Raw genomic sequence first — 27,112 nt, forward strand, 5'->3', positions numbered from 1 at the left:
TATATATATATATATATATATATATATATATATATATATATATATATATATATATATATATATATATATATATATATATATATTGCTTTAATTTCCTGCTTATCTAAAGTTTTTGAATCTATCTTCAACAGGAAGATTCTTAAACATCTATCACTTCACAGCCTTCTATCTGATCGCCAGTATGGGTTCCGTCAAGGCCGCTCTACTGGTGATCTTCTGGCTTTCCTTACTGAATCTTGGTCATCCTCTTTTAGAGACTTTGGTGAAACTTTTGCTGTTGCCTTGGACATATCAAAAGCCTTTGATAAAGTCTGGCACAAAGCTTTGATTTCAAAACTACCCTCCTACGGTTTCTATCCTTCTCTCTGTAACTTCATCTCAAGTTTCCTTTCTAACCGTTCTATTGCTGCTGTGGTAGACGGTCACTGTTCTTCTCCTAAATCTATTAACAGTGGTGTTCCTCAGGGTTCTGTCCTGTCACCCACTCTCTTCTTATTATTCATTAATGATCTTCTAAACCAAACTTCTTGTCCTATCCACTCCTATGCTGATGATACCACCCTGCACTTTTCCACGTCTTTTCATAGACGTCCAACCCTTCAGGAGGTAAACATATCACGCAGGGAAGCCACAGAACGCCTGACTTCTGATCTTTCTAAAATTTCTGATTGGGGCAAAGCAAACTTGGTATTGTTTAATGCCTCAAAAACTCAATTCCTCCATCTATCAACTCGACACAATCTTCCAGACAACTATCCCCTCTTCTTCAATGACACTCAACTGTCCCCCTCTTCTACACTGAACATCCTCGGTCTGTCCTTTACTTATAATCTGAACTGGAAACTTCACATCTCATCTCTAGCTAAAACAGCTTCTATGAAGTTAGGTGTTCTGAGACGTCTCCGCCAGTTTTTCTCACCCCCCCCAGCTGCTAACTCTGTACAAGAGCCTTATCCGTCCATGTATGGAGTATGCTTCACATGTCTGGGGGGGTTCCACTCATACTGCTCTTCTAGACAGGGTGGAATCAAAAGCTTTTCGTCTCATCAACTCCTCTCCTCTAACTGACTGTCTTCAGCCCCTCTCTCACCGCCGCAATGTTGCATATCTAGCTGTCTTCTACCGCTATTTTCATGCCAACTGCTCTTCTGATCTTGCTAACTGCATGCCTCCCCTCCTTCCGCGGCCTCGCTGCACAAGACTTTCTTCTTTCTCTCACCCCTATTCTGTCCACCTCTCTAACGCAAGAGTTAACCAGTATTCTCAATCATTCATCCCTTTCTCTGGTAAACTCTGGAACTCCCTGCCTTCTTCTGTATTTCCACCTTCTTATGACTTGAATTCCTTCAAGAGGGAGGTTTCAAGACACTTATCCACCAATTTTTGACCACTACTTTGACCCTTTTATGGGACTGGCATTTCAGTGGGCATTTTTTTTTTTATTAGATTTTTGTTGCCCTTGGCCAGTATCCTTCCTACATAAAAAAAAAAAAAAAAAAAAAAAAAAAAAAATATATATATATATATATATATATATATATATATATATATATATATATATATATATATATATATATATATATATATATATATATATATATATATATATATATATATATATATATATATATATATATATATATATATATATATATATATATATATATATATATATATATATATAAAAGAATAAAAAAGACAAGAAATATATAACATTACTACTACTACTACTAATAATAATAATAATAATAGTAATAATAATAACAATAATAATAATAATAATAATAATAATAATAATAATAATAATAATAATAATAATAATAATAATAATAATAATAATAATCATAATCATAATAATATAGTTCAGGTAATGCACTCACACACACACACACACTTTAAAATACACCTTTTAAAACCATCAGGGAATCCTTCTGTTGTAGCCAGTGGTATCCAACGAGCGAAACCTTCTGATGTCTGTGGCAACACTTCCTTTAACCGACTGTACTGTCAATAGACACCTTAAACATGATAGTGTACTGCTACAAAGACACAACATTTAGATTCTTTATGCAAGCGCACAAGCAAAATAAACCAGGAAAATCACAGGAATGTTATGAAAATCTGTCGACGGATGTCGCGACTCGGTACCCGCCACATACTTGCTTCATGTCATCAATAATTCAGTCACCGAGTTGCTCGAGGTTATGAACATCCTGCTTTTTTGGTGCCTTTGTAAAATTTGTGTATATGTATTTATTATTGCTATCTACTCGTGTCCAAGCCTAAGCCTTCATTAATTACACTCAAATCTGACTAATACAAATTTTTATTTGATGTGGAGAAAATATAGACCGTGCTCGCCTCTTCAGTGAAATACTGACTGCCTCTGACTTCCTTTATTTACACCAAGCCGAGAGGTGTCCACCAATCACGTACAAGTACATTTCTCACGTGGTTGAAGAGAAAAGGAAGAAAAGGTGAAAATTCGGGGAAAGGCGTGAGTCCAGGTATTTCTCCGCGGTACAGACACACCTAGAGTAGTCAGGTGAGATGTAAACAAGCGAGAGGAGCGTGTCTACGTGGCGAAGGTCGTCTACGTGGTTGTGTGCATGATAAAGTACATACATACATAGAATAGATAATATAGGGTATAGATGGAGCAGTGCAATCGACACAGCAAAAAACTACATATGGCATCGAATGACAAGCATATACATCACTGAATTTATTACGTCTTCTTATTAGTTCTACAGCGTAGTACCGTCGCTTGATGCACTGCACTGATATAAATGTCTCCCTCGATATGTATGTTACTACGAAGCTTAACTGTCATAACAAATGTTGAAGTGAGATACTATGCATAATTACAGAGCCGCTATACGTATACATTAGTAAATATATATTATGTTCTACTCTAACTTCTAACAACATTCTGTCAGATGTTTTAACACAAATCTGCAGGAGCTATAGTAAATGTAAAATTGTTGTGTTCCCACACAGGGTTTTTAGGATTTACAGGATCCTGCATGGTTCGCTCTCTATACACAAGCTGATCCTCTTGGTCCACAAGTATGACTGTTGTGGTTCGGGTGCCGTAATTGGCATCCGGGCATGAAACCCAAATACTGGAAAGTTTCTTAACAAACTACTCAATGTGCCCTTTGCCCTGTTCTTTTAGCTGTGAGTCAGGGAGGTTTAAGTCTTTGTTTTGCATCATTGTAAACAACTCGGTAATAAGCTTTTCTTCGTGTTCTTTTTCCCCATAAGTATTAACCAAATCTTGGAACATCGTTTTACCTTTCTCCACTTTTTTTAAAGGCTTCATGAGGGGGAATTTCCAAATCCATGGAACCCAGGCTGTATCTGATGTATCACTTTTGACTCACTGTTGTAAAAGTTAACATCATACGAGTTTCCTTCAGGATCTAACGTAATCAGGTTGAATGCATTGTATATCTTTCCCGAGTTTTTAACCTCTTCCATGTATTGGTGTCCTTTCTTGCACGAGTTCAGGTAATCAACAACCAAGAAACCCCTTGAGACTTTGCCAGTTGTAAAACTGTTGGCTGGCTGAAACACATTAAGTAAACAAGATATTTTGCCCCCTTTGGAAGCAGCCAACCATGTACCTCCTTTACAATGTTCCTCAATATCCATTCCTCCCACAATCGTATCATCCCAAAAATGTGCAGGCTTAGTGGGTCTGTTATAAAATTCATCACGATTATTTACAATGATTGCTTTGTATTCTCCTACTTTAGGTCTTGGGTTAATAAAGAGAAAAAGAATACACACAATGTTGGCTCAAGTCTTATCAAATGTTTGTTGAAACCTGTGTTTATTATGAAATTAAAAAAAAAATAATAATAATGCAATACTTAGCTGTGGAAAAAATATTAAAAATCACTTAATGAATATATATTTTTAAACACTTTGCAACTGTGTCAGAGGAGCCCAAATTTCATTACTAATCTATATTCAATTTCTTCAAAGTAATGTTTGGTCAATGATTCTTTGATACAACACTATTCACAACCATGGCAATTTCAGCTACTGAAGTGAAACAAAGATCAGATGTTCGTGAAGTTCCACTCCCTGCTTATTCACTTGGCTCCTGAAAAGAAAAGAAAATAATAAAGTGTAGCTTAAGAATGCATAATACAGGACACTGCACATCCTTATAGTTTGGGTGTACTTATAGTTTGGGTGTAGTTGTGTGTACTTACGGTGGTAGCTGTGAGTAACCAGTCTTGGCATCTTTTGTCAAGTAACAGGCATTTGTTTTATGTACTTAAAGAACATACAGTTGTTGTAATCAATCATTTAGCCTTACTTTTTTCAATATTTCATACTAAGAAAACTACTTTTTTCAAAGGTGTGTAAGAATGCCGTAGACATGCGCAAGCAGGCTGGCTGATGGAGCAAGATGTCCGCCATGACAGCCTTCTCAGTGTTTACTGGAGTCCTAACACGACTGTGTGCCTATTCTATGATCACTCTGCCAAAGAGGAATATTCCTGTGTGTACCTCCTTCATAAAGTAGGATCTTTTTTTTTTTCTTTTTTTCCAAGCGAGGCACTGGCCAAGAGCAACAACAACAAAAAATCGAAGAAAAGCCCACTTGAGTACCAGTCTCCAAAGCGAAGTCAAAAGAATCACTGAATATTGTCTTGAAACCTCCTTGAAAGAGTTCAAGTGATAGGAAGGAGGAAATACAAAAGCAGGCAGGGAATCCCAGAATTTACCAGAAAAATAATGAAGGACTGAGAATTCTGGTTAGCTCTTGCATTAGATAGGTGGACATAATGGAGGTGAGAGAAAGTAGGTCTTGTGCAGCGAGACCACGGGAGGAGGGGAGGCATACAATTAGCAAGATCAGAAGAGCAGTCAGCGTGAAAATAACAGTAGGAAATACCTAGAAATGCAACACTGCAGCGATGAGAAAGAGGCTGAAGACAATCAGTTAGAGGAGAGGGGTTGATAAGACAAAATGCTCTTAATTCCACCCTGTCTAAAAAACGGTAGGTGCGAAACCCCTCCCTCCCCCATACCTGTGAAGCATACTCCTTACATGGGCGGATGAGGACCCTGTGCAAAGTTAATAGCTGTGGGGGCGGGGGAGGTAAAAAAAATGGCGGAGACGACTCAGAACACCTAACTTCATAATTATAAACTGTTTTAGGTAGAGATGAGATGTGAAGTTTTCAGTTTAGATAATTATCAGAAAAGAACAGACAGAGGATGTTTTATGTAGAAAAGGGGAACAGTTGAGTGTCACTGTAGAAGAGGGGATAGTTACCTGGAAGGATGTGTCGGGTTAAAAAGATGAAGGAATTGAGTTTTTGCGGCATTGAACAATACTAAGTTTGCTCTGCCAGAATCAAAAATTTTAGAGAGATCAGAACTCAGGTATTCTGTGGCTTCCCTGTGTGAACTGTTTAATTTCTGAAGGTTTGGACGTTTAGGAAAAGGCGTGGAAAAATGCAGAGTGACACCATCAGCGTAGAAATGGACAGGAAAAAAGGTTTGACTTTGAAGATCATTTATGAGTAAAAAGAAGAGAGTGGGTGACAAGACACCACTGTTAATAGACTTTAAAGAACAGTGACCGCCTACCACAGCAGCAATAAGACGGTCTGAGAGGAAACTTGAGATGAAATTACAGAGACAAAAGTAGAAGCTGTAGAAGAGTAGTTTGGAAATCAAAGTTTTATGCCAGAGTCTATCAAAAGCCTTTGATATGTCTAAAGCAACAGCAAATGCTTCACCAAAATCCTTAAAAGAGGATGACCAAGACTCAGCAAACAAAGTCAGACCGCCAGTAGAGCGGCCACGACGATCAGATACTCGTATAAAAGGTTGTGAAGTGACAGATATTTAAGAATCTTCCTGTTGAGGATAGATAGATAAATAAAAAAAAAATAGAGGCAGAAAATTAAAGCAACGGGACGGTAGTTTGAAATGTCAGACCGGTCACCCCTTTAGAAACAAGCTAAATGTAGGCACATTTCCAGCAAGAAGGAAAGGTAGATGTTGACAGACAGAGTTGGAAGAGTTTTACTAGGCAAGGTGCAAGCACAGAACTACAATATTAGAGAACAATAGGAGGGACACCATCAGGTCCGCCTTCCGAAGGTTAAGGCCAGCCAAGGCATGGAAAACATCAATGCGAAGTATCTTAATAGGTAGCGAGAAATAGTCGGAAGGTGGAGAAGAGAGAACAACAAGCTTTGAATCATCCAAGGTAGAGTTTTAAGCAAGGGTTTGAGAAAAGAGTTCAGCTTTAGAGATGGACGAGATGCCATCAGGTTGAAATACAGGAAGGAAAAAATGAAGAAGCAAAGTTATTAGAGATATTTTTTGTGAGGTGGCAGAAGTCTCAAGTGGAGTTAGATCTAGAAAGACTTTGACATATTCTATCAATGAAGGAGTTTTTGGCTAGTTGGAGGAAAAGAATTGATATGATTCTGAATAAAAAATGTAAAGTGTACGAGATTCAGGTGATGGAAAGCTCAAGCACAGTTTGTGAGCCATCTCTCTATCATATATAGCACGAGAACAGGTTGAGTTACACCAAGGTTTGGAAGATTTAGGACGAGAGAAAGTGTGAGAAATGTACACCTCTTCATTGCAGACATTAGACAAATAAAGAAAAATGCCAGATATCTAGATCAGTGGGGCTATTGCCTTGGTTACGAAAAGAACACTGCGAAGTATTCATTGGAATTAGTACCCCCCTCATCTGATACTAATGCATTCAAATACCAGCCTTCTTAGTATGTAACACTTCACTTCTCGTTAACTTACCTCTTTTCTTTTTATATCTTCGCATTTTTCTTGTGATTTTTACTAGGTTTTTACCTTACCACAATTTTGTGGACATTTTTTAACATACCATTTTAGTTGCTTTGAAGATTTCGTAGCGGCGCCATATGACCTAGCGCTTTTTTTTTTTTTTTTTTTTAATCAATCAATACCATGACAGCCTCCTCACTTTTTGCTGTGTTTCTGACACAATTGTGTGCCATTCTTTGATCACTGTGTCACAGAAGAACATTTATAAGTATAGTTCCTTCATAGACATAATACCAAGAACGAACAAAAGTTTTCATGTAATCTTTGGGAATACACAGGCAACGGTGAGGGGTGGGTAGAGGTACAATGACTTCCGTTTGTCATCGAACAATGACCGTTTCTCATTGAACAACAAATTCTTCATGATAATATCACACGGTGTTCCCTAGTTTTTAATAACTTAGATGTTTTCAAATTTATGAAGTCATTTTAACAGAAAACAACGCTTAGTATTCGCATTCAATTACGCAGACATGCTGGCTCCACCAGCCTAGTCGCGGTAATCGCCCGACAGGGCTACTGAAGGTGTAGTGACCTTGCCTCTCAAGGTAGCCACTTCCTGCTAATCCCATGCAGGTGATGAGACGCCACACCCTGGCTTCACATACCGTTCCTCCACGTGGTGCAACCAACCGTGACCTGAAGCTACGCCTCAGGCGCCAGTCCCGGCCGACCAAGTGGGTCGAGGTCAACCCATTGCCTCAGCCGCCTTTGTCTCCAGCCATGCTCCAATCTGTTCTGACCGCGAGGACTCTGAGTGAGCTCACGAGCCCCTACCTTCTTGGCCACATGACCTCCCAGTCAGCTCATGAACCTCAATCGTGACCTGACCTACCGGCCAGGCGAGGACCCTCTAACCTAATCACCGGTACCCCACTCGTTTCATCCCCACGTCCCCGCGTCCGTTCCCACCACGCTGTACAGTTAACATAATAACTCAAGACATAATAACTCAAGTCTGTGTTTACATCCGTGTCCTGGCTTTGAATACTACAAAGGTTTCACTTTTTTGCATTATTTTTTTGCGTAAATGTCAATGACTTGGGATATGACGATACGAAAGGACCGTTGATGCTCAACAAGGCCTCAGAATGCATATTAGCATGGAACGTTTTCCACTTAGAATAATCCGTACAAAATGCATATGTATTTTGAAGCGTTGTTTAGCAGAGATGTGAAATTCAAGTGAGACCTGGCGACAGATTCAACGGACGAGCCGGGCGGGTAACCATGGCGGACAAACACCATGTCTACAAACTCCACATTACTGTAAGTTATGCGATACAAATCTAGAAGTATTCATTACCATTATCTCGGAGGGACACTGTCTGTGGGACTAGCTAAAAATCAGCTGATTTCCCACTCTCCATTGGGGCAGGCAAATGCATGATGTTGTGCAGCCTTTTTTTTTCTATGTAGGAGGGAAACTGGACAAGGGCAACAAAAATCCAATAACAAAAAAAAAAAAAAAACACTGAGATGCCAGTCCCAGAAAAGGGTCCAAAGCGGTAGTCAAAAATTGAAGCATAAGTGTCTTGAAACCTCCCTCTTGAAGGAATTCAAGTCATAGGAAGGTGGAAATACAGAAGCTGGCAGGCAGTTCCAGAGTTTACCAGGGAAAGGCATGAATGATTGAGAATACTGGTTAACTCTTGCATTATACAGGTGGACAGAATAGGGGTGAGAGAAAGAAGAAAGTCTTGTGCAGCGAGGCCGCTGGAGGAGGGGAGGCATGCAGTTAGCAAAATTAGAAGAGCAGTTAGCATGAAAACAGCGTTAGAAGACAGCCTGAGATGCAACATTGTGGCGATGAGAGAGGGGCTGAAGACAGTCAGTAAGAGGAGAGGAGTAGATGAGCCAAAAGGTTTTGATTCCACCCTGTCTAGAAGAGCGGTACGAGTGGAACCCCCCCCCAGACATGTGAAGCATACTCCATACATGGACGGATAAGGCCCTTGTACAGAGTTAGCAGCTGGGGGAAGGGTGAGAAAAACTGGAGGAGACGTCTCAGAACGACCAACTTCATAGAAGCTGTTTTAGGTAGAGATGAGATGTGAAGTTTCCAGTTCAGATTATAAGTAAAGGACAAACCAAGGATGTTCAATGTAGAAGAGGAGGAGAGTTGAGTGTCATTGAAGAAGAGGGGATAGTTGTCTGGAAGTTTGTGTCGAGTTGAGAGATGGAGGAATTGAGTTTTTGAGGCATTGAACAATACCAAGTTTGCTCTGCCCCAATCAGAAATTTTAGAAAGATCAGAAGTCAGGCGTTCTGTGGCTTTCCTGCGTGAAATGTTTACTTCCTGAAGCGTTGCACGTCTGTGAAAAGGCGTGGAAAAGTGCAAGTTGGTAGCATCAGCGTAGGAGTGGATAGGACAAAAAGTTTAGTTTAGAAGGTCATTAATAAATAATAAGAGAGTGGGTGACGGGACAGAACCCTGAGGAACACCACTATTAATAGATTTAGGAGAACAGTGACCGTCTACCACAGCAGCAACAGAATGGTCAGAAAGGAAACTTGAGATGAAGTTACAGAGAGAAGGATAGAAGCTGTAAGAAGGTAGTTTGGAAATCAAAGCTTTGTGCCAGACTCTATCAAAAGCTTTTGATATGTCCAAGGCAACATCAAAAGTTTCACCAAAATCTGTAAAAGAGGATGACCAAGACTCAGCAAGGAAAGCCAGAAGATCACCAGTAAAGCGGCCTTGACGAACCCATACTGTCGATCAGATAGAAGATTGTGAAGTGATAGATGTTTAAGAATCTTCCTGTTGAGGATAGATTCAAAAACTTTAGATAGGCAGGAAATTAAAGCAATAGGATGGTAGTTTGAAGGATTAGAACGGTCACCCTTTTAAGGAACATGCTGAATGAAGGCAAACTTCCAGCAAGAAGGAAAGGTAGATGTTGACGGAGTTAAAAGTTTCACTAGGCAAGGTGCAAGCACGAAGGCACAGTTTCGGAGAACAATAGGAGGGACTCCATCAGGTCCATAGGCCTTCCGAGGGTTTAGGGTAGCGAGGGCATGGAAAATATCATTGAGAAGAATTTTGATGGGTAGCATGAAGTAGTCAGAGGGTGGAGGAGAGGGAGAAACAAGCCTTGAATCGTCCAAGGTAGTTTTTTTTAGCAAAGGTTAGAGCGAGGAGTTCAGCTTTAGAGATAGATGTAATAGCAGTGGTGCCATTTGGTTGAAATAAAGGAGGGAAAGAAGAAGTAAAGTTATTGGAGATATTTTTGGCTAGATGCCAGAAGTCACGAAGGGAGTTAGATCTTGAAAGATTTTGACACTTTCTATTAATTAAGGAGTTTTTGGTTAGTTGGAGAACAGAATTGGCATGGTCCCAGGCAGAAATATAAAGTGCATGAGATTCTGGTGATGGAAGTACCTTTTGTGGGCCATCTCTCTATCATGTATAGCACGAGAACAGGCTGTGTTAAACCAAGGTTTGGAAGGTTTAGATCGAGAAAAAGAGTGAGGAATGTACGCCTACATGCCAGACACTATCACCTCTGTTATGCGCTCGACACACAAAAACGGGTCTCTGACACGGAAGCAGTAGTCATTCCAAGAAAATCAGCAAAATACCTCCTCAGGTCCCCCAACTAGCAGAGGCAAAACGCCAGAGGTACCTCCGCTTAGGGGGATCCTGAGGAGGGATTGGAGTGATAGGACAACAAACAGATACGAGATTGTGATCAGAGGAGCCCAACGAAGAAGAGAGGGTGACAGCATAAGCAGAAGGATTAGAGGTCAGGAAAAGGTCAAGAATGATGGGCTTATCTCCAAGACGGTCAGGAATACGAGTAGGGTGTTACACCAATTGCTCTAGGTCGTGGAGGATAACAAAGTTGAAGGCTAGTTCACCAAGATGGTCAGTGAAGGGAGAGAAAAACCAAAGCTGGTGGTGAACATTGAATTCTCCAACAATGGAGATCTTTGCAAAAATGAAGAGTCAGAATGTGCTCCACATTGGAAGTTAAGTAGTCAAAGAATTTCTTATAGTCAGAGGAATTAGGTGAGAGGTATACAGCACGGATAAATTTAGTTTCAGAGTGACTCTGTAGTTGTAGCCAGATGGTGGAAAATCATAAGATTCAAGAGCGTGGGCACGAGAGCAGGTTAAATCGTTGCGCACATAAACGTAACATCCAGCTTTGGATTGAAAATGAAGATCGAAAAAGTAGGAGGGAACAGAAAAGGGGCTACTGTCAGTTGCCTCAGACACCTGTGTTTCAATGAGGAAAAGAAGATGAGGTTTTAAAGAGGAGAGGTGGTGTTCTACAGATTGAAAATTAGATCTTTGACTGCGAATGCTACAGAGGTTAATGAAGAAAAGTTGAGAGGGGTGTCAAGACACTTAGGGTCGTTATCAGAAGAGCATTCCGACCTGGGGACATTTGTTGTCCCTTCCCCAGATGGGAACTCCGAGGCTGGTGTAGGAGTCACCATGATAATTTTGAATTTTTCAGTGAAGAGTGTGTGTGTGTGTGTGTATGTATGTGTGTGTGTGTGTGTGTGTGTATGTGTGTGTGTGTGTGTGTGTGTGTGTGTGTGTGTGTGTGTGTGTGTGTGTGTGTGTGTGTGTGTGTGTGTGTGTGTGTGTGTGTGTGTGTTATTAGGTGCTTGAAGTTTTTTTGTGTGGAGGAAGAGAGTTGTCTTTAGAGGGCAGGGTGTGACTACCCCCTTGTGTTGTAGACATAAAGGGAAACGTTCTTTGAGGTCACAGCTGGTTTTAATGATAAGCCCACAGCACCCCCTGATCCAGTGCTTTACACCTCACAGGGAGTAATTATCGTTTCGGCAGGTGCCTACTGACTCCTCCATCCAGCCTATTACCTTAATTATCTATTTATTTATTTTCATGTAGGAGGAGCATCGGCCAAAGACAACAAAAACTAAACTGAAAGAAAAAAAAAAAAAAAAGGCTCACTGAGGTACCAGTCCCTAAACACGGTCGAAAACGTTAGTCAAAAATACAGGGAAATGTCTTGAAACCTCCCTCTTGAAAGAGTTCAAGTTATTGGAAGGTGGAAATACAGAAGCAGGCAGAGAGTTTCAGAGTTTACTAGAGAAGGGGATGAATGATTGAGGATAGTGGTGAATTCTTGTATTAGAGTGGTGAACAGAATAGGGGTGAGAGAAGAAAGTCTCGCGGAGCGAGGCCGGGCAAGGAGGGGAGGCATGCAGTTTACAAGATCAGAAGAGGAGTTGACATGAAAATAGCGGTAGAAGATAGCAAGAGATGCAACACTGTAGCGATGAGAAAGACGAAAGACAGTCAGTTAGAGGAGAGGAGTTGATAAGATGAAAAGATTTTGAGTGGAACCCCCCATACATGTGAAGCATACTCCATACATGAACGGATAAGGCCCCTGTACAGAGTTAGCAGCTGGGGAATGAGAAAAACTGAAGATGACTCAAAACGTCTAACTTCATACAAGCTGCTTTAGCTAGAGATGAGATATAAAGTTTCCAGTTTCGATTATAGGTAAAGGACAGACCGAGGATGTTCAGTGTAGAGGGGGCCAGTTGATTGTATCAATGAAGAAGAAGGGATAATTTTCTGGAAGGTTGTGTCGAGCTGATAGATGGAGGAATTGAGTTTTTTTTATCTGTTTATTATTTTTATTTATTTGTTTATTATTTTTATTTGTCGCTTATTACATGCATATCATCATTGTGTCGTGTTTATCGGTAAATCTCATCATGGCATACTGTAAATCTCCAAAACTTGTGAAAATCATGACTGAATAATTCACAGTTTCATCAACGGACATCAAAGTCTACACATCCCGCCATGGAAACCCACCTGACCCGGTTCCTCTGTCTGTCACCAGGCCACACTTGAATGTCACACCACGGCTAACAACGCTTCAGGATGCATATGTGCATTGAACATTTTTAACTTAGGATAACCTATACTTTCACCTCTAGCAATATCCGCAGAAACTCGTGTTACACCCTGCATGTATGGGGTCCCTCCTATTGTTTTCCGAAAATGTGCTTCTGTGTTTGCGCCTCGCCTAATCAAACTCTTCCAACTCTGTCTACCAACATCTAGCTTTTCTTCTTGGTGGAACTTTGCCCACATTCAGCCTGTTCCTAAAAATGGTGACCGTTCTAATCCCTCAAACTACCGTCCTATTGCTTTAATTTCCTGCCTCTCTAAAGTTTTTTTTTTTTTTTAATCTATCCTCAACAGGAAGATTCTTAAACATCTATCACTTCACAGTGTTCTATCTCATCGTCAGTATGGTTATCAACGAGGCCTCTTTACTGGTAATCTTCTTGCTTTCCTTATTGAGTCTTGGTCATTCTCTTTTAAGAATTTTGGTGAAACTTTTGCTGTTACCTTAGACATAGCAAAAGCTTTTGATAGAGTCTGGCACAAAGCTTTGATTTCCAAGCTACCTTCCTATAGCTTCTATCCTTCTCTCTGTAACTTCATCTCAAGGTTCCTTTCTGACTGTTCTATTGCTGCCATGATAGACGGTTATCTGTTCTTCTCCTAAATCTATTAACAATGGTGTTCCTCAGGATTCTGTCCTGTCACACACTCTCGTATTATTCATCAATGATCTTCTAAACCAAACTTCTTGTCCTATCCATTCCTACACTAATGATAGCACCCTGCAATTCTACAGGTTTTTTTTATCAACGTCCAATCCTTCACGAAATAAAGAATTTACGCAATGTCTCAGAAACTCACCGAATTCTCTAAAAATTTACGATTATGGTTTTTCAGTGTTTCAAATACTCAATTCATCTTTCAACTTAACACAACCTTCCTGAAAACTATCCCCTCTTTTTCAATGACATTCAACTGTCCCCCTCTTCTATGAACATCCTCGGCCTGTCCTTTACCTATAATCTAAACTGTAAACTTCGTATCTCATTTGTAGCTAAAAACAGCTTCTATGGAGCTACCTTATTACTGGCCAGAGATGAGGCACATAGATCAGTGCTTGTCGTGTGCTCAGTATAATGATCATGCATGCAGCCGAGCTCCAATGGGTACATAATTTATTCCTGATGCTCTGTTTCACACTGCTAAAGTTCCCATTGTCTCTAAGAGGTGATGATTACTTGAAATATGTCATACTGTTGCCTGTAGCAAAAAAAGTTAGTGCGCTCAGTTGCACGCACAGCAGTTGATGATGTAATATGCCAGTGTACAACACTCAGGGTGTTGAGCGATAACGACATAGAGTTTAACATTATGGTGTTGGATGCAATACATCAGCAGTATGGAGTCGAAAAAGTGAGCATTTTAGCGCATTATCCTGACTCAAACATCCTCTTTGAAAGACAAAATGGAAGGGGGATTGTAGACTTTGCGTCATTTGGTACATAATAATACAGTGCAATGGAATGGCTGGATCCCTCATGTAGCTGCATCTCTGAATGGGCCACTGATAATGTCTATGAGTGACACTTCTAATTTCAGTGTATGGAATTGACAAGCATCTCCCCTATGAATGTTTAATCGACAGGCAGACTCTGCATACAGTTTTGATGATTTTGCAAAGGTACAGTTGCACAATTTCACAGCTAGGTACGGAGCAAGCTGGGAAGCACTAGGCCAGAGATGTAGGAATATTCCAGTGGAAGAGCCAGGTGCAGCACACGCTAGGAAACACTAGGTCAGAGATGCAGGAATATTTCGGTAGATTAGCAAGGGGCTCGGTCTTAGAAAGCGACTTGGTTAATGCGAAGCTTCATGCGAGGAAAACTAAGCTCTCACTAGAATTTTTTCGTCCTGCTACAACCGGCACCAAAGCGCAGCATCGTGTGTGTTTCCAGGTCCGAGTCCAGTGTAACGAAGTCGAGGAACAGGAAAACTACAACTAAGTCATAATACATATCATTATAGTGCTTATATAAATGAAAATGGCGCAACGGAAATAATCTGTGTAAGATTCACGAAAAATTTAATTATAGTGAAAAATATATATTTACTCGAACCTATCTAAAACCAAGAGTTACTGTTGAACAACACATAGTTTCAGGGTCAATCTCACCTACGAGCAGTCCTCATAGGTGAATGGATGAGCTCCTTCTTGGTTACAGGGAGGAGCCAACCGACTAACACTAGAAGTTATTGTACAACGTGGTAAACTAGGTATGAGCTCTTTGGAGCTATAAAACTGTAGCGAAGCAGTGTCCATACATCAAGCTAAACTATGAAGTAGGTAATTAATACCCATAACAATACGCCTTTCACTTGTTCACACGAACAATCGTTGAATACATATGCTCTAAAGCACTCATTTGCATATCCAATAGTTAAGCTCTGACACACACACACACACACACACACACACATAATGTGCAAAATGTACAAAATATTAGAGTCGTAACAATCTATGTAGAAGATTGAACATGAACAGCAATAATGCCAATATCAGATGTTGAAAGACAGGAAATTACAGATCATGCACAACTTTACCATCTACCATCACATAAAACCGCCAGTGCATACGAGTACGTGATATACTGCAGCTTAGTACACGTGTTTGAAAACTATGTCCTCCTTTTGCAAGTAATTAATGATCTCGGCCCGTAGTAACAATGAATACTGTTCGTCACATTCCTTTTTGATGTTGCATTAACTTTTGATCCAAAGCATTTCAGAATATGGGTCTTGCAGTTATATTCCCTGATTTTCCTTTTTTTTTTTTTTTTTCTTGAAAAATCTTTGAAATACGTATATACACTTGAGAGGGAGATGTATATATGGGTGCCATACCTCCCTCTCTTTATTTCCCATTTGTTACTTATTCATTTTAAGAAAGACAAATCAATAGTGATCCAGACCGTGAAGGAAGGAGAGCCCTTTACATGCACTCCCCTTACTACCACTCCATTAGGCTCAAGGGTTTACGCCCCCTTTCATTTTCGACCCTCTTCAACAACATTCCTTTTGCCTTCCATGTTTCTTTTAGACTCTCTCTCTCTCTCTCTCTCTCTCTCTCTCTCTCTCTCTCTCTCTCTCTCTCTCTCTCTCTCTCTCTCTCTCTCTCTGTTCATGACTTTCCCTTCTCATTATGACGAAAACTACTCCTCACTTGGAAGTACGGCACCATTAGGGAAGGAATCGTACCTGAGTTCATGCAGGTGAAGTGGGGAACTTTATACTAGTGTAAAAGAGAATATATTCGTTCATCTACCTTCAGGTTATTTGCGCGGGGCCGAGGTGCTACACGGTGACCGGTGACGGGGAGACCCATCCTCCGAACTTATCCTCCAGCGCCGCCGCCACCGCCAGACTCAAGTGATCGTTCCCAGGGGTTGTCACCACCTGCATAAAAGAAAACTATTTAAACATATTTGTTTTCATATTTTAGCTCCCATCCCTCGCTGCACACAACATTACAACACAACAACGGCGAATAACTGAGAGGTAAGATCTGTTTTGTAAGTTAAGTCAAATTTCAGGAAAAAAAAAAAGTAAATATATATGAAGGTAAACAATACAATTCGTACCTGCAGTCCAAGGGGCAAGCCGTCCTTGGTGAGTCCAAGAGGGACGGAGGTGGATGGCATTTCAGTGACATTGAAGATCAGAGCGAGGTTCACGTCTTTCCAGAAGTACAAAAGTTCTCCATGGAAAGGCGCCACTAGGGGCAATACGGGCACCACCAGCACACCGTTTTGGCCAAGCTTGTCCTGCCCAGAGGAGAACACACAAGACGGAAAGGCCTCATCACGAGGTGAACTAACGATTGCTGGTGTAACAATGAATAGGTCATGAAAAGTCGACTTTCATGTGTTCATGACCTACTCTTTGTTACCTGTCTCATGTCTGAGATCTCGCAACCATCATTGAACCTCTTTACCGGTGGTAAATATATATATATATATATATATATATATATATATATATATATATATATATATATATATATATATATATATATATATATATATATATATATATATATATATATATATATATATATATATATATATATATATATATATATATATATATATATATATATATATATATATATATATATATATATATATATATATATATATATATATATATATATATATATATATATATATATATATATATATATATATATATATATATATATATATATATATATATATATATATATATATATATATATATATATATATATATATATATATATATATATATATATATATATATATATATATATATATATATATATATATATATATATATATATATATATATATATATATATATATATATATATATATATATTCACGACCACAGTTCCCAGCCCCTTCACAAAGCTGCCGCACCTGGACTAGCTTCCCTGAACCACCTCCTATGTGGACTCAAAGCAGGGCTCAAATATGAGTTAGAAGGTCCACTTTTGACTCGTGCACCGCTCTTAATAACAGTCGTAAATCCAGGTCACGCAAATGAGACTCATTTGTCTACCTCTTCTACACTGAACATCCTTGGTCTGTCCTTTACTTACAATCTGAAATGGAAACTTCACGTCTCATCTCTAGCTAAAACAGCTTCTATGAAGTTAGGTGTTCTGAGACGTCTCTGCCAGTTTTTCTCACCCCCACTCTCCCCGGCTGCTAACTCTGTACAAGGGCCTTATCCGTCCATGTATGGAGTATGTTTCATATGTCTGGGGGGGGGGGTTCCACTCATACCACTCATCTAGACAGGGTGGAATCAAAAACTTTTCGTCTCATCAACTCCTCTCCTCTAACTGACTGTCTTCAGCCTCTCTCCCATCGCCGCCATGTTGCATCTCTGTCTTCTACCGTTATTTTCATGTTAACTGCTCTTTTGATTTTTCCAAATGCATGCCTCCTCTCCTCCTGCGGTCCCGCAGCACAAGACTTTCTTCCTTCTCTCACCCGTTTTCTGACCACCTCCCTAATGCAAGAGTTAACCAGTATTCTCAATTATTCATCCCTTTCTCTGGTAAACTCTGAAACTCCCTGCCTGTTTCTGTATTTCCACCTTCGTATGACTTGAATTCCTTCAAGAGGGAGGTTTCAAGACACTAATCCTTCAGTTTTTGACTACGGCTTAGGACTCTTTTCTGGGACTGGCATCTCAGTGGGCTTTTTTTTAATTGGATTTTTGTTTACCTTGCCCATTGTCACTCCTACATGAGAAAAAAAAAAAAAAGAGAGTAGGTTAGTGACATACATACGCATAAACACTTGTGCGCCGCACTCTCTGCTCCCCGCACCGTCTTACACAAATAAAACAGTTTACTTCTAAAAATTCTAATGATCAAACTAAGGAGGCTAGATGAATACTGATTACGTTATTGTCGAGAACAACTCTTCTACTAAATACTGGATGAGATTCAGAGTGAATGGATAAGGGGAAGCAAGGAAATTTACGTAGGAAATATAAGTGATTGTGCAGATAAATATTATATAAGGAGCTTCAGGCTGGGTGGATAGCTACGTGTCCAGCACGCATCCAAGTCTCATCCCCAGCCTCTCTCTCTCTCTCTCTCTCTCTCTCTCTCTCTCTCTCTCTCTCTCTCTCTCTCTCTCTCTCTCTCTCTCTCTCTTTATTCTTTTTTCATTCGCTCTTGCATCTTTCTTCATTTCATATCGCGTTATCTTGCTGCACACAACAATATATATATATATATATATATATATATATATATATATATATATATATATATATATATATATATATATATATATATATATATATATATATATATATATATATATATATATGCATCATTCAGTGGACTGATGACAGACTTATCAACTTCATCTCATCCGATATTCTGTGTGTCGTACCGAACTCTTGCCATTTACAGTAAAATCCCTCTTATCCGGCATCAACGGGACCGCCGACATGCCGGATACTTGAATATTGCCGGATACTTGAATAGAAGTGAAATTATGTCCACAATCACCACCCTACACTCACGCATCTTACCATAACAAAGATCAGCTGATCTTAATCAGCAGCTGATCTGATCAGCTGCTTAAGTGTAAGCACAACACGCTTCCTCTTTTCTACAACTTTAGGCATGACGAAGGCGTCAGGCGATAAACAGTGCACACGCGGGACTGAGTCACTGAGTAAACACAGCGCAGTGGGCCGCGGATGGCGCGAAGTAGTGCGCTCTGGTGGCGAGGGGACAAAGTATGCCTCGCGCGGGAATTTTAATCGATTTTATGAGTACACATTGATTTTTTATTGATTTTAAGGCTCGGGGAAAAATGTGCTGGATACTTGAAGCTGCTGGATACTCGAATGCCGGATGAGAGGGATTTTACTGTACCACTGCCCAAGTCAGGGTTTATGTTAGAACAAAATCCCCATCTTCCTGCCCCCTCCCTCTTCTCTCTTTTCCTTGTTCGTCCTCCATATCATGAACATAAACTCTACAGTCACATTTCTCTCACCAAAAAGCTTGTCTGAATATTCTTCCAGCTGAGGCGGTCAGATTTAAGAGGACGTGTCTCACCAGAGGCTAAGACCAGTGTAGGAAAGATGTGCCGCCCACGCCCGCACATCCACCGCAGCCACTCCTCTACCAGGTTTATAGAACCCTTAGGGAACATGAGAAGGGAAAGTGGATGAGTAAAAGCTGCATCTGTGAGAATATCATGAACTATTCTCAGCGTTCAATACACACGACAAAGATCGAAAGCGGTTTGTTACTGGGCACAAGGTTTACAGACCTACATAATTAAACGAAACAAATCCTCACCTCACGGTTCTTCATATCGCTGACAAGGGGAGGTTCGTCTTTGTCTTCATTGTTTTTTTTGGACAACCAGACTTCTGCTGTACGTGACATGTCTAACGGCCACTGAAACTGTCCTCAGGTATATTAATAACGTCTGCTAGTCTGTCGTGCAATACCCACTAGAAAACAATGTCTTGAACGTATATCAGAAAATAACACTGCAAATTATTGATAAAAACAGTAAAGTTACAATTAGATCAATTAAAATATCATGCGGCTCATCAATTTACGAGGACGTCATTTACCCTAGCTAATGTAACTTCTCTCTCTCTCTCTCTCTCTCTCTCTCTCTTTCTCTCTCTATGTATGTACGTATATATATATATATATATATATATATATATATATATATATATATATATATATATATATATATATATATATATATATATATATATATATATATATATAGATATAGATAGATAGATAGATAGATAGATAGATAGATAGATAGATAGATAGACAGACAGATAGATAGATAGATAGATAGCTTACTACACATATTGATCACTCTTTTCCCTTTCTATCAATGAACACAGTTACTTTTGCCTCAGTGAGCACCGCGAAGGGGGGCAGCACCAATGAGGCAGCTCACCTGGCGTAGGGTTGCCCCGAAGGATTGGTGCAGGTAGCGGCAGGCATCGTGCAGGGCCTCGCGCAAAGATGGTTCAGTTGGGCGACACCAGGGGGACTCCATCCCGTCCATCCACCTTTTCGGTTTGGACACAAGGAAGGAAGCTTTGCAGTCAAATAAAATTGTTCCTGATGAGAAATACTAGTACTTATCAAGTTAAGCCGCCGCTTCCACACCTTTGTGATGCAGTGTGCCTCGACGGCTTCGTGACAGTCATCATACCCATCTACTTTCTGAATTCAGCACGAGCCTAACCATGGGGACGTGTCATTTTCCTGCCTATGTGCACCACACTCGTAGGTGAATAAAAGGTAAGTGAGGGAGTTTGTGTCCTCAAAGCAAATGGTAACATTATATTGGCGAAAATGACTACCACGATAGCAGTAATGGACACATGACGATGATATCACACTTCCTTGTGAAAGGAATTAATATATATTGCACAATTCAAACAACACCTGGACTGTTATAAAACTGAACCATAACAATCTTCCAGGAAACACTATATATTTTTGTCAGACGAGACATGCTTAAGTGGCTGTCGTTGATTTTTTTCCTCCATCAGTATATTAACACTAAATCTGTGACTGCTTCTTTAATTTCTTATAGTGTGCTAACCATATGTTGAGGGACCCGATGTCCGTGTTCGTCACGTTGGCCGCTAAACCTGCCGCTCGAGGCGCCACGCTTTCTAGGAACACTACCAGGTCCCCCACCGAGCGACAAAGCGGGCCAGCTACTGAGATTTTCCTGTTTTCATTCACATACCGAAATGGTCTAGTGCCGTCCAGCGACACCCAGCCTGAGAGAGCGAAAGAAAACAAAGGCCTTTGAATGAACTGAAAATTTTTAATCAGTCTGCACTTAGAGAGAAAGAGAGAGAGAGAGAGAGAGAGAGAGAGAGAGAGAGAGAGAGAGAGAGAGAGAGAGAGAGAGAGAGAGAGAGAGAGAGAGAGAGAGAGAGAGAGAGAGAGAGGGAGGGAGGGGGGAACTTTTTTCATAAAGTTTCATGGTAATGGAGGAAGATTAGATATAGGATGCACCATGCAACCATTATGTTTCTCACCTGACGTTGGCTTGTGGCCAAAGGTGCCACATAAAAACGCAGGAATCCGTATGGAGCCGCCAATGTCAGTCCCAACAGAGAGTGGAGTGCCACAAGATGTCAACAAGGCCCCCTGGAGTAGAGGAAATGTAAGAAGTCATTACTTACACCATACATGTGATGCTGCCAGTCACCGCACTCCAGGGTTCAATGTTTGGCCTACGTGATGATTGTCTGCTAAAATGTGTACAGAACACTGAAAGATTATCCCAACACACACACCTCGCCGCCGCTGGATCCACCTGGGGTCCTGCTGACGTCGTAAGGATTGACGGTGCGGCCATTCAATAGATTGTAGGACTCTACCCAAATTGCAAGCTCCGGTACGTTGGTAACAGCAACCGGAATGGCTCCTGGAAATGCACACAGGGATTATAACTAAAAATATAAATGAAAACTGAGGTACCAGAAAAATCAGTCAAAGTTGTAATATGTGCAAGTAGGCGCAGGATGAAGCCCCACCTGCCTCCCGGAGTCTGCCCACCACCTCGGCGTCCCGCGAGGCCTTCATACCCTGCCGGTTCACTAGCCCTCCGGCGTTACTCAGGCCTGCAGACAAACCATCGTCTACAGTTACTGCTGCCATATACTTTATAGATGTCATCTGACATACCTTCAACGGCTGTGGTGTAAAACTGACTTAATACGATAAACTTTGGAACATTTGATATTTAACATCATAGTAATCTCTGACAGCACAGCGATCTCCACCTAACTGGAAAAAAAAAAAAAATGAAATTATGGCCATCGAGTTATGGATTATGATGATCAACTTGTTCCAAGTTGTACAGGGACATAAATATTCTATCGCACACAAGGCATGTGCATTCAAAAAGGTGTGACATATCTTGGCACACTCGTCCTGAACAAGGTGTTATGCCTCCGAGAATCCTTACGGTGTAAGATTCACCACATCCGCCCATATACCTCTCACTCACCCTTCACCATGACGCTTTCTTTAGCAGTGAATGGTACTCCAAGAAGCGGCTGGATGCGACCGATCTCCTCACGTTCCTCCTGCGTGCATGCATCAAGCCGCCGGTCCACCTCCCGGGCCTCTCGCAGGGCAGCTTCGAAACGTTCATCCACGACAGCGTTAATGATGGGGTTGACTGCTTCGATGCGCCGTCGAAATGCCTCTATGATGGACACGGTGCTCCTCTGGGAAAAAGGGTAGGAGATGCCTGGTACAGCTTCGTAGCTCAATATAATCGTGCTAGATGAACTATAGAAATTAATATACATCATATTCCATGTAATACATCTCTCAACAAACGCCAGCTGAACTTCCGCTCAGAAGCAAGTCCATCACAAGCTATAAATTTTGAGAAAAAAAAAAGATTATAAATTCAAAGATGCATTATACAGCGAGGAGGCAGTGAGATTAAGCTTTTTGTGGCAGTTATTTATCATAGCATCATATGGCTTCCTTCCTCATCAGCACAAAACAAGTTACAAACCTTCCTCTGTCGTATCCAGAGCGCCAAGGTACGGGCAGACTGCACCAACGCCGGGTCGTCTATGGGTGGCAACAGCAGCTTGGTGGGTCCCCATGCTACCCAGAGGAGTCTAAACACGCAGCGCACCACCGCCAGGTACAGCCGCGTCAGGAGAGAGATGACAACACTGTGCACGAAAAAAAAAAAAAAAAAAAAAAAAAAAAACAGTAAGTGCAGTCTTCTATCTTCAAAAAAAAAAAAATAAATAAAAAAATAAAAAAGAGCACGGCGAAAGCAAGAAATTTAGATGCTAAGCCAATTAATGAACGAAATTCTGAGCTGGTAAAAACCCCATTCATGAAATCAGTTCCCCTAAACCACCTTCCCACACACCTTTGTCAGGCCAGGAATACTGATTGAGGAGACTGCCTATTTATTGTCCTGAAGTAAAATAAAGGCCCAATGGAGAATCTTGACCTTGATCTCGTCTGTATGTCGTGCGTCCGGGTTTTGTAGGCATCGATATTGCATGGCAGGTGCAGTCGTACAATACAAAAAATATGTGGGCGTGGGGCGGGTGCAGGTTAAGATGAGATGAAAATGGCAGTTGCTTTCAGAACTGGGAGGTGGTTGAAAGTAACAGGCTATGAGAGATGGGATAGGAACAGGTGTGTAAAGAGGACCTTGAGAAAATACAGGAAAAGAATGCAGATTACATGTGTGGATTTGATGTTATTAGATAAATTAGACTGGAAGTTTGATTGGTCTCATTGGGATACAAAGGGGCTAGAGATACGGCCTTCATTGTGATGTAGTCCAGTTCTCTGGTACCAAAATTAATTACAAACCCATATCACTCAAGTTCTCCAAATGGGTAGAGAACAAACCACAGTAAAGATGTGATTTAGGTAATGCAAAAAAAAAGATAGGGGCATAAGCTCTAGTTGCGCATGGCCTCAGCGCTCATCTCCATCTTATTGGCCCTTGAGCCTGTGGTGCATATCTCTTACCTCGGGATGCAGGGCCATTGTGACATCTGGTTCCCAGAGTTTACTTTCCATGATCAAGATTCTTTCCACGTGAACACTTAGAGCAGCGGTTCCAAAACTGGGTTAAATTACCCCATGGGAGCAATTTAACATTTTTGGCGGGTAATAGAGGGGTGACGGAAAAGATGGTGAAGAATGCTGGAAATCAAGAAAACATTGTGGTACCTGGCATTAGGATTAGTATGTAAAGTATGTAAAGGTGTAAATTAAATCTATTATAATTAAATAATGAATTTAAAGCAAATAACAATAAACATTAAAACTACACAAAAATACTATACAGTATTAAAAAAGAAGAAATATGTAACTAGGTGTGTGGCAAGCCAAATGTATTTTGACGCGTCCAGTATTGGACACGTGTATTACCATTTTGTGAAAGTGGTAGCCCGCTTTATGTGGCATGTTAAATTGGGTACCAAGCTGAAAAAATTTGGGAACCATTGACTTAGAGTGTCGGGAGTATTAACGTCACTGGGAAGTCAGAGAGGGACAGACTCAAGACCGAGAGACTAGACTCTTGTTGGTCTTTGACAAGCTATAAGGTAGAAGTAGAAAATGGGATGGGTCTTTGGGAAATCTATACAATTTTTTGAGTTCTATTCTTTTGCAATAAAGATTTGTATTCTGACGCAGCACAACTAAGGGGCATAGCATAAGTAAACAGAAACTCGTATTAAAATTTCCTTCTGGTAGCACTTCCAGGTCACTGGTCAGCTACAGATTGGCGGGAGAATTGCTCTTGACCCCTCGCTCGCTCCTCCTTGTGACGCCAGGTCGGTAACCGAGAGAGACGAGAATATGGACGGAGGCGGTGTGACCTCTTCTCTCCTCTCTTGATTTATCGTCCAACCCAAAGAAAGGATGAACAACTGAGTGAGGTACGCTAAATGTTCCAGCTGGATTCAAGCCGAGTGTGTGTGTGTGTGTGTGTGTGTGTGTGTGTGTGTGTGTGTGTTTAACGTCTCGTCATTATTAGTAACGTATCATTATTAGCACCAGCCTGTTAACAGAATCATGAGATACTTCTCCCTGAGCAGGTGTTATGTAGGGGCTTTTCATCAGAGCAAGTGTGGTGTTTCACAAAAGCATATGATATTATTCTTCAACTCCACATCCTTGGCACGTCGGATGGTATAAACAAATATTTTGTATGTTTGGTTATTTTTTTCCGTCGGTTAGAGCAACCTTTTGTTCCCACCCAATGTCACTTTTCGTTTGGCCTTAACCACGACGACATCCCGCAGTGATTTGCTGAGTCTCTTCGCTACATGATTCACACTTTCTTCTTTTCATGCTAATGTTATCCAAATTTGCATTTTCTCACTGACCTCATCCACAAGCTTTACCGTCCTTCTCGTTGCATTTCTGGAAACTGCCTTTAAGATTAGTTTCCAAGTTACGTTCATGGACTGGCCGCCGCTTAGGTAAGTCTCTCTGAATTTTTGCTGCAAATTTCGCAGTACTTCTTGATATTTAATAATCCCTCATAATAACCATTCCCAGTGCGGATCATGCAAACAAAGCAACAGCTAACAATTAGCTATCAAACCCCGTCTTGACTATGAATACGATAACCCAAATGTCCTTTACTTCCGCAGTAGTGGGATCTTCTCTTTCAATTATCTCATGGAATTTTCAAGTATTTATAATTTTTCATGCTTCCAAGTTTTCTTTAAACCCTGAGATACTTTATAAAATCGTGATTGAACACAGGCATGTCGAGTGCAACAGAACGTTTTCGGACTAAGACATATCTCAAACTCAATCATTGGTGTAGATCTTACGCATATCGAGCAATCAAGAAACTCGACACTTTTTTTTTTCCATTTTCAACTCATCTGATTTTTTTTTTTTACTTGCATTTTCTGCATGATGTGAAGGAATTCAAGAAATGAAGCAAGCTCTTTTCATCTACAACACATAACTATAGTCCTCTGACACCTCACAGTCTCCATTTATACACAGTTTCCTCGCTGAAGCAGACTCTGAGGTTAGGTAGGGTGGGAACGCAGGGACCATGGCGGAAGACGTAGAACGTTGGGGCGGTCAATGGATTTAGACAGTAAAGGTAGAAGAGACGACGAGTTGGACCAGGTAAGAGACCGCTGCACCGTGAGATCCCAATACTGGCCATCTCTTCCATGTTTTGTACTTTTTTTTTCCTGCCTTCCAACTGCAGCTTCCCCTGCTAGTCCTAACTGCCTTTCAGGATATTTAACGCTAGAAAAGAACGCAAGGGATGCTGAGACGCAGTGTGGAACGCAGGGAGGTGAGACAGCGGCGTTGCCGAATTTTTTTCTCACAGGTGCCGTGGTTGCAGTGGAAGTGTGGTCTGCATAAAAAGTGTGTGTGTATGTGTGTGTGCGTACTAAACCGCATGCTGCGCATGATGTGAATTAATCCCGTTTTTATTATCTAGCTTACACACACACACAAACACACACACACACACACACACACACACACACACACACACACACACACACACACACACACACACACACACACACACCGCCAAGCACGATCTGTTTCAACACCACATCCACACCTTGAATCTCCTCAATATTAAGAACCTAAGTGCAATTCTAGTCATAACTGAAGGCTTAAGCTACACTGATGCGACCAGCCTCCAGGAACACCTGCAACTTACAGAAATGGTTACATCATTTTATTTTGACCATTATTATTATGGTTTTATGTTATAGTGTTTATGGTTTTCTCTTGTAATTTAGTGTTTTGGGTGATCTGTAATGTACCTCGCTGTGAATCAGTGGTTAATAAATTTACTTGTCCATCTGTCTATCTATCACGACACCCATGAACAAAGCTGAGGACGTCGACGACGAGTGGACCAACTTCCCCACCTTCACTCCTGCCTATCATCACTTCTTCCCGCTCAAAACTGCCTGAAAACACCTCCCAAAAGACGCCTCCTGGGTCACCTGGGTCATCTCGCATGACCAGACTTCATTAAACAAAGAAATGCCACTCAAAATGAAAAATCACTCAAAAACAAAGTCATCAGAGAAATAATGGAAGAATGGAAAACGGTTGTGGTGCTGGACTTGCTGGGAGTATTTGAAATCAAATGACCGTCGTACTACAAGTTGTATATGTAAAATAAAAATATATTGTACTTTATGAGCAAAATTGTCAACTATAAAACTTAGAAAAACAAGGTATATGTGCCAGTGGATGCTTGTGATTTGATTATGTGGTGTGTGAAATTACTTATAGCGCTTATTTGACAACTGCAGCTGGCGAGA

General features: G+C 40.7%; 1 protein-coding gene, 1 long non-coding RNA gene and 1 pseudogene across 6 annotated transcripts in view; all 3 read right to left on the reverse strand.

Moving 5' to 3' along the window:
- Positions 1-2,712: 2,712 nt before the first annotated feature.
- On the reverse strand, positions 2,713-3,804 carry LOC135103619 (transport and Golgi organization 2 homolog; annotated as a pseudogene).
- Positions 2,713-27,112, reverse strand: part of LOC135103616 (fatty-acid amide hydrolase 2-like) — a 33,614-nt gene continuing 9,214 nt past the window's right edge. Inside the window, exons 2-14 of one of the 5 annotated variants that reach the window (XM_064010101.1) lie at positions 23,808-23,984; positions 22,819-22,984; positions 22,297-22,519; positions 21,821-21,907; positions 21,581-21,711; positions 21,320-21,431; positions 20,872-21,055; positions 20,215-20,329; positions 19,581-19,688; positions 19,273-19,419; positions 16,342-16,524; positions 16,026-16,156; positions 2,713-4,114 (exon numbers count right to left, since the gene is read on the reverse strand). In XM_064010101.1, coding sequence (XP_063866171.1) covers positions 16,055-16,156; positions 16,342-16,524; positions 19,273-19,419; positions 19,581-19,688; positions 20,215-20,329; positions 20,872-21,055; positions 21,320-21,431; positions 21,581-21,711; positions 21,821-21,907; positions 22,297-22,519; positions 22,819-22,984; positions 23,808-23,833 — 1,584 coding nt within the window. In that variant the 5' untranslated portion in view covers positions 23,834-23,984 and the 3' untranslated portion in view covers positions 2,713-4,114; positions 16,026-16,054. Of the gene's footprint in view, positions 4,115-16,025; positions 16,157-16,341; positions 16,525-19,272; positions 19,420-19,580; positions 19,689-20,214; positions 20,330-20,871; positions 21,056-21,319; positions 21,432-21,580; positions 21,712-21,820; positions 21,908-22,296; positions 22,520-22,818; positions 22,985-23,807; positions 24,717-27,112 lie in introns of those variants that run through there. The other 4 variants (XM_064010100.1, XM_064010102.1, XM_064010103.1 and 1 more) reach the window with 4 other exon arrangements.
- Positions 3,864-27,112, reverse strand: part of LOC135103620 (uncharacterized) — a 37,517-nt gene continuing 14,268 nt past the window's right edge. The window contains exon 2 of the long non-coding RNA XR_010270137.1: positions 3,864-3,967. This is a non-coding gene — a long non-coding RNA (uncharacterized LOC135103620). The remainder of the gene's footprint in view (positions 3,968-27,112) is intronic.

Source organism: Scylla paramamosain, chromosome 9 (assembly GCF_035594125.1).
Source record: "Scylla paramamosain isolate STU-SP2022 chromosome 9, ASM3559412v1, whole genome shotgun sequence".
Lineage (NCBI taxonomy): Eukaryota > Metazoa > Arthropoda > Malacostraca > Decapoda > Portunidae > Scylla > Scylla paramamosain.